This window comes from Poecilia formosa, unplaced genomic scaffold (genome assembly GCF_000485575.1).
Source record: "Poecilia formosa unplaced genomic scaffold, Poecilia_formosa-5.1.2 Scaffold557, whole genome shotgun sequence".
NCBI lineage: Eukaryota > Metazoa > Chordata > Actinopteri > Cyprinodontiformes > Poeciliidae > Poecilia > Poecilia formosa.
The window spans coordinates 124,150-136,597 of NW_006800496.1; the positions used below are offsets into that span (position 1 = coordinate 124,150).

The 12,448-nt window shown below is 40.3% G+C and overlaps 1 protein-coding gene across 2 annotated transcripts; it reads right to left on the reverse strand.

Annotated features, from left to right (window-relative positions):
• Nucleotides 1-3,262: 3,262 nt before the first annotated feature.
• suox (sulfite oxidase) lies at nucleotides 3,263-12,153 on the reverse strand. 2 transcript variants are annotated; one of them, XM_007540736.2, is made up of 5 exons: nucleotides 11,963-12,153; nucleotides 8,896-8,951; nucleotides 8,562-8,733; nucleotides 6,158-6,427; nucleotides 3,263-5,023 (listed from the first exon to the last, which is right to left on the reverse strand). In XM_007540736.2, exons 2-5 carry the CDS (start codon nucleotides 8,937-8,939, stop codon nucleotides 3,812-3,814), a joined length of 1,698 nt encoding a protein of 565 aa, XP_007540798.1. In that variant the 5' UTR covers nucleotides 8,940-8,951; nucleotides 11,963-12,153; the 3' UTR covers nucleotides 3,263-3,811. The 2 variants fall into 2 exon arrangements, with proteins under 2 accessions (XP_007540798.1, XP_007540799.1); XM_007540737.2 differs by having other exon boundaries at nucleotides 11,918-12,153.
• Between the last annotated feature and the right edge of the window lie 295 nt (nucleotides 12,154-12,448).

Genomic DNA, 12,448 nt, shown 5'->3' on the forward strand with positions numbered 1-12,448 from the left:
ACAAGGTAAAAATGGAGAAGGCAGATCTTCTATTAGGTTTAGATCTTAATATCTAAACCTAATAAATGCATCTTCACACTTTTCTAGTTTGTATCCTATTTAAAGCAGCAAAGGGACTAAACCCAAGAAAAGCAACGTTTCTGGTCTCAAGCTGTAAATATCTGCCACCTATAAGCAACCTAATGGAGCTCATACAATATTTATAAAAAGGCAGAATTATCCTTTTCCTGCAGTTTCCAAGCTTCTGCTTCACAGAGCAGGTCCCCCCCACTGAGCTCCTTCAGACTAGCCAGCAGCAATTAGCAAACACCTGGTGGATCTGTTCACCCGCTGAGCTCACATCAGCCACTTCCCATTGCAACGCTCGTAAAAATGTTGTTAAAGGGTTAATAGAGAGGCGATGACTTCCTTTCTGAAAGAGGAGTTTTTAAAGAAACAGCGGCCCAATTTCAAGGCTTTAAATTAGGAAGTAAAAATTATTTTAAGTCATATCTGACGTAAACAGGATTTTTATAACTGAAGGTGACACGGTTACTTGATTGTGCTATAAAATGGCACTATGTGCCTGGAAAACACATAATACTGCTCCTTTAAAGGACAAATAATTTACTCCCACATTTCTTACAACTTCAGTCGCTGAAAAACATTTACAAGTTTTAATTCACTAGTAAAGTGACACACTTGTTTTATTTAGAGAAGAGTCAGCTTTGTGTTTCCTGTATTTGTCATTTTTATGGGAGCAAACTGGTAATTAAAGAAAAATGTACAAAAAAAAGGAGTTTTTTTCTTGGAACGGTGACACACACAAAAAATACACTATCATTTTATATTTTATTTCCAGTTTTCTCATTTATGTCAAAGTTTTAGAGAGTAGATAATGACCATACAGTCCTGCATGAATAAATCTCTTTTGGTTATCTGCAGAACATTTCTGCTCATCCAAACATTACTTCTGTATGAGTCACACAAAGATGCATCACAGAACTTCCTGAATGTTTTCTAATTTATTACTTTCTCTGGATCTCTACTAGTCGCAGGCTCACGAAAGAACATCTGGACTGAATCATGTCCAAGCCGAAAAGCAAACTCAGTCTTCACAGAGATAACACAACCGGTCACGTAAATATACACACAGGCGTGCGCTGGCTTTTCTTACATAAAAGATCAGGAGTTTTAAGAAACTTTCCTCCTTGCCTCCTGCCCAACATCAAACACACCGAGACGCTGTTTAGGTTTCAAATCCAGTTTGTCTCATTCCCAGATATTAAGAAACAGATTTTAACTACAAATGGTCTCATGAAAGAATAAACTAAATTCTGACTACATTTTATTGTAAAAAATGTACTAGGTGTATTTTCAAGTGAACACTTTTTTTAAGATTAGATGTTTGTGCACAAATGCAACAAAACAAAAAAAAAGACACTTTTTTAAAAAAATAAATAAGTGCATGAAAAGATTATGACTGCATAGCAAAAATATACTTCCATTCTAAATTGTTAAAACATTAAGCTTACATTACCGTGAGAAATGATGAAAAACAAAATGTACCAGGTATATAAAACGAGTGAGAATCCAGGAGGTGCTGTGTAGTTTGGCACCCTGACAGTTTTCACACCGAGCAGCAACAAAATCAGCAGAAGGAAGTCGGAGTCAGGTTAGAAGTCCACATCATCTCCGCTATTCTCAAATTCAAAATGCACAGTACGCATTTTAAAAGCACTGCTGGATATGACACATCAGCAGGTAACCATTTATACCGTATTTTTCGGACTGTAAGCCGCGACTTTTTTCCCACGCTTTGAACCATGCAGCTTGTAGCCTGGTGCGGCTTTTCTGTGGATTTTTCTTCAACCGCCAGGGGGCGTTTAGCAGGAAGTGAATCATTGGAAGTCAAAGAGCTAATTTTCATTGAGAACAAGCACATGCTAGCAGCAGGCACGACGGAGAAATTTCTTCAAACTCATATGATGCAGCTTTTAAGTTGAAGGTAAACGATCTTTCAGTTCAGGAGGGAAATAGAGCCGCTGCACGTAGACCCGGCGTGAACGAAACCATGGTTCGGCATTGGAGACAGAATATCTAATAAATTCAGCAGATTTATTAGATATTTCCATGGAAATATGGAAAGCTGAGAGTGGCTTATATATGTACCAGTTTCTATGTTCCAATTTGTAGGTGCGGCGTATGGTGCGCTCTATAGTCCGGAAAATACGGTAATTCAGATTTAACGGAACAAAAACACTTCCAGAAAATTAGCTCCCTTCTTGGAAATATAAGACCTGAATATTTGGCTCAACACTTCAGGCCCTGTTCAAAATATTCCTCATTGCCAAGTCAAAAACGGCTTTAATTCTGTCACCTTTCTTTAAGTCCATACTTGTTTCCATTAGTGCTGTATCATAAACAATCACAGGGTGTTGTACTTTACATAATTCAACACTTTTAGTAATGACATCAACACAGTGTTGGCTGTGTTGATGACCTGAAATTAATGAGCTGAAATATTCCCATTAAAAACAAGAACAAGTTTAACTGGTCTCTTGTGTAATTACAACACCAACATGAATACTGCATCAATTCAGGCACAAGCAGTCTTCTGCCCCAATCACTGCAGTGACAAAGAGCTTTTAAAACCTTGCCCAGGGTGTCCGTTTGTTGGATCTCCAACACGCTGTTTTGCATGACTTTCTACACCTCAATGGATGCATCAGAAACATCTAAACCTAAATACAACTTCAGTGAACAAATACTTGAGCTGGAGACTTTGCCATCGCTACTTTTGTCATGAACAGAAATTACCTTTAAAGTAACAACTCCACTAAAATTGTACCTTCAAATAAACTGTAATGGCGGCAGCAACATTAAATATGTCCTAAAAATGTTCCCATTTGAAGAGATTTAAATACGTTAACCCAATACATGTTCAAAAATAAAGGTTCAGTAATAAATGCTGAGAAAAATCACTTCTTATGCTCCGATCAAAGGAACAAATTTTGCCAATTTTGTGTTGATCAGCTGATCCGTTTCTTTTTGTTTAGTCTCTAAATGCGTCAAAACCCAAGATCTCTCACCATTTTCTATTATGACTATTTTTTATGGTCCAACCAATAGCTCTTTGGCCCCTGTACAACGGCTCTAACAAATTAAGAAATTAGCTATTGTTGCAAAGAGGCATTAAGAAATTCCAGTTTTCAGAGAAAATCCCAAACAAATTATACACAAGTGTTTTTTTTTTCTTGCTCGGTTATTTTGTTATGTTGTAAATTATGTGCTGTTTATCTAAAACATAGTCCTTTTTTATTTAGATGTAAGGATTTGTATTTTCTCCCACTCATTGCTAAAGTTGATCACAATAGAATCAGTACCATCACTTGTTAAAAAAATAAAGACATTCACTAGTCTGACTCGCCCTCATTGACAAAAGGCATGTAGTTTTATATAATATCCTTTTTAAAAATATCTATAAAGAGCCCAACTACTGCTATCAAAGAAACTGCAGCAATATTTTATTTTCTTGGTTACAGTCTTTAAAAAAAGAAAGTCTAAATCTGCAGGTTAGACGTCAGAGACCCAGATATCAGTATTGATCAGGAAAAGCCTGAACGGTGCAACTTTAATCCCTACATCGCCCTGAACGTCCTGTGTGGAACTGCAGATCCCGTTGAGATGTTTGACTTTACTCATATGAAAAAAAACTTTCATCTTTCAAATCTCCTAGCAACAAGATCACATAAATACTTTGTAAACTTTAGACAGCCTGACACAAACCAAAGCTCCCTCCCTGATGATGAGCTTTGGGCCGGGCCTCCCTCTAATCCTTGGTGACCTTCACCTTCACTCTGTGCCAGGCGTTGTTCAGCAGGCCTCTCAGGTTCCAGATGGGCGGGATTGTGTCCGGCTGCACGTTGTAGCTGTTATCCACCGCCTTGCAGATAATCTCCAGCTCGTCAGCGTCAGGAGGAAGAGGAGCCGTCAGCTCCCACAGCTTCCAGGCCCAGGATCGACCTGGAGGAGGCGACGGCTCGTCCGGTTGACCTTTGTCCCCGCTCCTCAGCTGAGCCACCTGCCAAGTCTTGCCTCCATCTAGGGAGACGTCGACCCGCACCACCTCTCTGCCGCCGCCGCTCCATGCGTAGCCCTTGACGGTCAGCGTTTCGTCACTGCGGTCGATCTGGGCTCCGTCTGCCGGGACGGTGATGGCGGACTGGACGGGCAGCTCCTGGATGGCCGGAGAGGACGCGTGGTCGACCTTGCTCCAGTCCGTCCCCGGGGAGAAGCCTTTGTAGTCGTGCTGCTGCCAGTGGCTGCTGCTCTCCTCTGCGCTGACCACAATCCGCCCCAGCCACTTCACGTTGCGCGCTCCCACCACGCCCGGAACCACGACCCGCACCGGGAAGCCGTGATCCGCGGGGATATCCTCGCCGTTCATTTCATACGCCAGCAGCACGTCGCCGTCCTCATTCATGGCCTTGTTGATGGGGATCGAGGTTCCATATGCCGACCCCGTCACATCTTTATCCAGTCCTTCAAAGTGAACGTGGCGGGCCCATTTGGCCACGTCTGGGCCAAACCCAGCAGCCAGTAGCACGTCTCTGAGCCGCGCTCCGCTCCATTTGGCGTTCCCAATAGCAGAAATGCCCCAGTTCAGTCCTTTCACCTCCTTTACCTGGTTCATGTCACTGCGGCGGTTCCCGGCGCACTGCATCGTAGCCGTGACGGTGTGTTTGGGGAACCGGGTCTTCAAGTCCTTTAACGACAGAGTCAGTGCTCCTCTGGGCAGGCCCTCCACCTGGAGGCGATATGAAGCAGGGTCCACCTGAGGAACGGGCAGGTGGTTCCGCTTGAAGAACAACACATGGGGAGTGATGTAACTCTCCGTCAGGATCTCAGGAGGAGGCTCGGCATTGAACGGCTTCTTGCTGTTGATCCGGAGCACCGGGTGGCGCTCGGGGTCCGAAGAGTAGGGATCCGACGCTTTGGCTTCGCCCTGCTTCTTCAGGTCCTCTGCACTCAGCTCACCAACCTTTGCATTAATAGAAAGGCTACATTAAAGCTGCAGTACGTAACTTTAATAAAATATGATTTTTACATATTTGTTCAAACTGTCTCCACGTTGTGACAGTTTGTTATGAGACAGATAATCTGTGAGATCATTCTCCTCCAGCTTCTCCCTGAGCTGCTACTGCCTTCTAAAGAAATGCACAGCTCCCAACCAAAAACAACCAATCTGAGCCAGGAGGAGGGTCTTAGTGCTGTCAATCAACCTGACAGAAAACAATTTACCGATGCAAAAAAAAATCATTGATCTGCCGTCATCGGTGGGCAAGCTAACTAGCCTGAGTATTCACAGCATGCTATGCGAGCTGCAGAGCAAACGGAAGAGAAGGAAGGGAGCATGAGCAGCAGCACATGGAGGGTGATTGACAGCGCTAAGACCCTCCTCCTCGCTCCGATTGGTTGTTTCTACATAGCACTGGGAGGAGCAGGCAAAGTCAAATTTTTATTTCAAGTTATTTTTGATATGTGCAACTCTTTCATAACATTACTTGAAAATATACACTCTTTAATGGAGTCTGCAGTTTTCTGCACTTTCATTTTTCAGTCAAATATTTTTTTTTTCACTACATAAACAATGGTTATAAAGCCATTTCTGATAAATGTAAAATTAGTCTTTGTTGGGTTTGGCTTATGGTACTGGTCAGATGTTTTCATACACTCAGCATGGCTGTGGGTGTTATTTTTGGCATGTTACTTAATTGAACAATTTTGTCCTTTTTTAGGCTCAATTCACTTTTTAAAGAGAAGTAGGAGCACAAGTCTGAATTTATTGTGAATTCTCTTTCATTCACAAACTTTCAGCAAACTAGTTTGGATCATATTAACTGACCTAAAACAAGTTTGGTCTGATTCACTGTCAGATAGTGAGAAAGAAGGTTGTGACTTTTCAGACAGGTTCTGTAAATATCTGGTCTAAAATGTCTTCACTTAAACCTGAATATATAATTCTTTCTACATAGATTGACAAAATTATCCTTTTTAAAATGGACGATTCTGTTGCATGATCGCTGCACCTGCATGGTTTTAAAGTAAAATCAAGTTTCAAATAATCTGCAGCATTTTACATTTTGAAAAGAAAACCAACACTGACGTGTCTAACCTTGTATTGTGAGAGGATCTCCAACACATATTCCTGGTCATGAACAGCATACAGGGCCCAGAAAGGTTCAAGGGCACCACCTGCTGCTAGCAAGATTTTATTCCCACCAGGGTGTATCGGCACAAACTCAGTGACGTCATAGACGCCTCCCTTGTACGTGACCCACACGCCGTCTTCCAGAGAGCGGTGCTTTGTGACTTCATCGTGGCTGAAGACAGGAAGAGAGGAGCTCCTCTCTGTGGTGGGCAAGCCAGCGTCCGCTTGCTCAACCTGAACAGGGACAGAGCCGACATCACTTTCTTTCAAAAAACAAACGCTCAGAAATGTCATCTTGGACTTGACGAGATGCTGATTTCAGTACATAGTGATGCACACTGGTATTATCCAACATATAAATCTATACTGAAACATGTTTCATGTTTAAATTTACTTGCAAGCTAAATTTACTTTTAACTTTCCGAGTTAAGACCATTTTCAGTAAATGGTTCATAGTAAAACATATGGCTGAAAAATGTATCACAATCTAAGGACATTAGATTTTGTTTTAATTATCTGAAATAGTCAAACTTATCCAGTTTGCCCTCAAGCTGTTGTACTCGTTTTCTCCTTTCATGCCACACCGTTGTTTTATTTTTAAGCAGTTATGAGGCACAGTGGCAAAACCTTTAACAGCTGCTGTGCCAGTTACGCAACAGCTTGTTGCCAGGCAACCACAAGGTACTCAACAGCTTGTTGCTAGGTAACCAAAGAGTGAGTGAGTTAGTTGAAGCCACACATTTTGCTTACTGGGCCATGAGAAGAGTTGGATTGAAGTTCAGTGAAATTATTAAAAAAATTTATTTGATGCATTATCTATTGATATTGATCACTTGTCTGTTCTTATAGATTATTGATTTATTGCCCAGGAGTAGTAAAACATAATACTAACATAATCCTGTGTGTTCATTTGAGTCAATCACAACTATGCCCCACATGATCGCTTTAATCTTTAAGCAGCTTCAAACGCGAGTGGTTAATGTTTCGTATACTTCTCTGAAACAGTCATAATCCCTGAAGGAACACAAGGTAAACGAGCACATTAAACGCATGATTTACCAGGATTAGTGATGCTACAACAAAAAGCTCTGTAAACAGAAAAGATGTTTAGCTATAGAGAAAAATTTTATCTCTTCTTCGACTTGTTAGTATGCACAAATGTTAAGAATTTTCCCGTTTCCAGACATCTTTTACCTTTAGGCCAACATTCAATTTTAAAACACAAAATTTCAGTATAAATCTGTAACAATTATTTTAACAGTGAGCAGGCTTTAAATGTGGAAAACACAGATCAGAATGGAGCAAGGAAAGAAAGAAAGATGGAAAGAAGGCAAGACATAAGGAGGAAAGGGAGAGAACAAAGGAAGGAGACAAGAAAAGACAGCAGAGAATATAAGGATAAAACATTCAGTATTAGCCAGGAAGGGAAAGACAAGGAAGAAAACAAAGACACTAAAGAAAAGAAAAATGAAGAAGATTGGAAGGTCACATAGAATAAGGTATAGAAAGATAGAAGGAAAGAAGAGAGAAAAGAAGGAATAATAAGAAAAGGAGGATAAGATGAGGAGTGAAGACTCAGGAAAGCAAAGAAAAAATGAAAGAAAGTAGGACACAAGGAATAAAACAATATGACAGAATAAAATCTGAAAATACAAACTTAAAAAAAAAAAACAACGCTATATATTTCAGCAATATAGCACCTTCCCAGGCTTTAACAGATGGTGCACAAACCCTGTGAGTGTTTACCATCTAGCTGGGCAGCAGATAAAAATATGGTTAAAATGATTTAACCAAACAGACAAGTGGACCGGTGTGGAAAACACAGACCAGAATGGTCTGTGTTTTCCACAATCTGCTGGTGATCAGGCCCACTTTCAGCCTGATCAAACCTGATCAGTGGATTCCCGTCTTTTTCCCCATCTGAATCCACCACAAATAAGAGCCAGTAGTTTATGCTAAAAAACAGACTTCAGTGTAGAAGTTATTACTCATTGAAAAGCCGTTTTGTTTTTTGCTGTAAATCTTGTCAGAAAAACACAAAAGGTGTAAAAATAAATGTAGAAGGAAAATATGTCAGCTACAAAGACATGCCGGCATCCATGACTCCAGTCAGGGCAAAACTTTTAAATGAGTATTAAAACAACTGATCCAGACGGATTGTTGCTCTAAATTGTATTTAGATGCGAGTGTTGCTTATCCTGTGTGTCTGTTGCCTGGAGAGGGACAGGCAATGGACAGATGGAAGACAAATTAGAAATAATTAAAGACCTCTAATGGCAGAAAACCTGGGAAAAAAAACTGTGAATGCAAAAACTAGTACCAACCACAAAACAATTGGGTTTTTTTTAAACTACAATGCATTCCTGACCTCTTGGTGGAGAAGACCGTAGGTCACTACAGCCCCAGTACCAGTCAGCACCCCAGCAACAATACGTTTCCAGTTGGCACTCCAGTTGGCACGCTGGTGCGATCTCTGATCCTCCGTGCTGCTGCTACAGAGACGAACTGCACGAGATGCAAAACAAGGAGCCGCCTGATGCCTAAGAAAAAATAACAAAAATACGATACATCTCAATACGGACTGAACTAGGCTCTTCTGTAACTTGTACTTGATTTAGAAGGATTGATCTGTAAAGCCACATTTTACAAAGCTGAGATAAAATGTAATGAAAACAGCTGACCATCAGGTTGCTGGTGCATACCTTTGAAGTCGAGTCAGGCTCCGGCAGCGCCTGAGAAGCAGCATTGCATTGATGTCCTGGGAAAACATTTAGTTAATTAAGTTCAGGGGGGGAAAAAAAAGATACACATTCACATAATATCCTTTGTTTTAGAGAATTATACATAATCTCTGCTCAGCTCAAAACAATCTCATGTAAAAGTTTTACACAAAATTATCTTCACTGGGAAGAAGAACTGTCCACAACACAGAGAAGCTTAAAGATGAATGAGTTTTCTCATGATGCAATAGTCAAACAAGCAGGAGTAAAAAAAAAATTAAAGCATAGTGTTTGACTTTAAACCTTTACACTTGTGTGCACAACGTTCGGTTTTCACATATGAGCAACAACCAGCATTTAAATTCTGACTAAGGCTTTGCTCAGGAACACTTTATTCACCTTTTCAGCAAAAAAATGTGCTTTTATTAACAATCAAACTGAACCTTTAAACCTTTACCTCCTACTAAACTGACCAATCAGCTGTAACCTTAACCAGCTAGGCGAGCCAACCAGCTGAGGGGGAGTGAGCAGCAAAGACAGAGGAAGCGTTATGCCTTATGCACATCGTTTACAGTAAACAAAACGAGATTACACAAACAAGCAACTCTAATTTAATTTGTACTTTAACATCCATAATAAAGTGAACAGGGCCGCTTTAGGATAAAAAAAAATCTGTGACTGACAGGAGGAATAAACCTGTTTTCCTGCTTTTCTCTGGAACTGGAAGTACAAACTTTGAAAACGAGCAACTCTCTCTCTGCAGGCTCATAAAGCAGCTAAAAGAGGAGCTCAGCTTTATCAGTCAATCACACATGTCTAATCTTAGACAAGATAACCCTGTCTAAGATTAGACAGGGTTATCTTGGAGCAGTTTTCACTGAGATAACACATCCGTCTACAACTTTGTACCTGGAAAACCATATTCTTTTTACAACAAGCATGTTAATGTGCAGCTATCTGCCATTACCCATATTGTGAACCTCAGAATGGCTACAAGGTGAAGGCTGAACACTGCCTGTTCATGCCCAGTGAACATTCACAACTGCAATGATTAAAGACATTAAAATTACTCAGCAATAATAGGTTTGGAAAATCCTTCAGTTTCGGTGCAACAACATGTGCAGGCTCTCAGATGATCTCTTCATAAGTGGTGCAGATTGTTTGAAAAGTCCTAAATGACACATCAAGTTTTTTACTAAAATAAAAAAAGATTTGTTTAACAGCATGCACACATATAAGAAAGAAGATTATGGATTTACAAAGTCAGAAAAGTATTTTTCAGCAATTTCTAAATACAGCTGGACAATAAATCAATAAATCTATATTGCGATAAACACACGATGAATATCAATAGAAAATATATCAACACAACATTCACTAATTTCACTTAACTCCAATCCAGAACTGCACAGCATTCTGGGGGATGTAGGCAGAGGGAAAACTTTAGCTGCTCAACTCCTCATGGTGAGCTAAGCTAGGTGGGTAGCATCCATCCACCCACCCACTCACTCACTCTATGGTTAACTAGCAACAAGCTGTTGAATAACTTGTGGTTACCTAGCAACAAGCTGTTGAGTAACTTGCACAGCAGCAGTTTCAGGTTTTGCCACTTTGTCTCATAAGTCTTTAAAAATAAAAAGAACACCGGTAAGTGAAAGGTGAAAGTCAGTACAACAGCTCAAGAAAGAATGGAGGACAAAACAGGTAAGGTCATGCCAAAGTCAAATATTTAAAACAAAAAACTAATCAATTATCGATATCGACTGATGTGACACGCTTATATCGTGCTGTGTTTTTCAGCCATATCGTCCTGCCCCATTTCTAAATAACTATGGCACCACTGAGAGAGACTGACAAAAAAGGTAGCTCCTTCACAACAAGGAAGTGTTGTTTGATCAACACTTTTGGGTTCTCATGGAAAAACCAAATGCTTTCAAGACAAGTCAAATATTGATGTATTTGACAAGAAAAATGAGACTTTCAAAGCAAAGAACACTACTTACTATGGTAGTGGTTACATAAAGCAACCTTACCCTCAACTTTGCTGGGAATTCAATGAACTCTTCCATTTCTGCAGAGAAGAGTGATCAAACATCCAGCCACATTTGAGCCACAAGCACTTTAATGGCAACAAAAAAATGTGTTGTTCCTCTGCAACTTCCGACAAGACATTTAATGGGCTGAGTGGAGGAGATGCTTGTCTGATCCTGCCAGACAGCTTGTTCCGCTACCAACTCTTGTTTGGTGTGATTTTTTTTTTTTTTTTAATGATTAAAGTTAGCAGTGGGGTTGAGGTCAGAACTGCAAGAAAGCAATGCCATCATCTTTACTACCCAATTCTGGAGGTCTGAGATAAATCTTCCTCTGTGGGAGGTGTTGGGTTGTATTTGAGATTTCCGCTGGTTACAATCATATCTAGACATCGCTATGGGCTGAGATTGCCTCCAGTGATGAAAAGCCTTGTTTTTGTCCATGTCTAATCACCCCACATCATCACACTGCCTCTACCAAAAGCTCTTTGACATTGACGGAGAGGATGTCAGACATTAATCTCCCGTTTATTTACCAAGAAGCATTGTTGTTAAAAACACAAATGTACTTATTTTTTGTGCCAAGTATATGAAAAATATATATATCAAGAATTTTAAACTTGGGTGTTTCAATGTTTTTTTTTTTTTTTTTTTTGTTGTTAATTTGTGCATCTTGAGCAGAACATTATTGAATATATCGCAGCAACACAATCATAGCAACAAGCCTCAACTGTGAGTACACTGATTAATTTTGGAGCATTATTTTAACTACAAACCACCAGAAAGCCAAATAAATATCAATACAAATATGAATTGTCAGCAATGACAAATTTTTGCTAATCATAAATGTAAACCAGGCGGTTCCGCTTATGTTTGGAGATGAAGAGTAAGCTTTCGGTCCGATAGTAAACATCTTCACTGATGTAGCTAACTAAGCTAACGTTAAAACTAGCCGCTTCATCCTTTGTGTTTACCTAACGGCTAACTCCAGCTTCCTCCACCCACAGCGGGACACTCACTGCTCAGTAGTCAGGCTGTCGTCTGCTTCTTCACAAATGTTTTTCCATGAAGCTCCACCGAAGTGACCCCTGCTTCCCAGACTGAGCCTTTTCATAAACACTGAGCGGAGCACGAGGCGCGCTAAATACCGGTACAGCTGATCTCAGAACAGCCATGGCGCGCGGCGACGTAGCACAGACTGATTAACGACGCAACGTCAGATCACCGGTACAACTGAACCCAGATCAGCTGTAACGCGGTGCTTTATAAAAATACAAGTAGCATGAATGAGGTGGTGCGTTTTTGGCACAGCTGATCTCAGAACGGTTCTCCTTAAGCAGACTCTTATGCTTTACATAAAACAAAACATTTTAATTCAGTTTTATTCCCCAGAACAAGTATGTCTGACTTTGTGATGACACAAGGCTGAGAAAGTAGGGCACTTATTTAGCGCTTATTATTTGTGTGGAGCGAACTTATTCTGGCTATATTTAAATAAAGTGACA

Coding starts and splice junctions, on each gene's coding strand:
- suox (XM_007540736.2), bottom strand. CDS start 8,939: ATGCTGCTTCTCAGGCGCTGCCGGAGCCTGACTCGACTTCAAAG. Junction 6,428..8,561: donor ACGGTCTTCTCCACCAAGAG/GTCAGGAATGCA, acceptor GTCCCTGTTCAG/GTTGAGCAAGCGGACGCTGG. Junction 5,024..6,157: donor AGATCCTCTCACAATACAAG/GTTAGACACGTC, acceptor ATTAATGCAAAG/GTTGGTGAGCTGAGTGCAGA.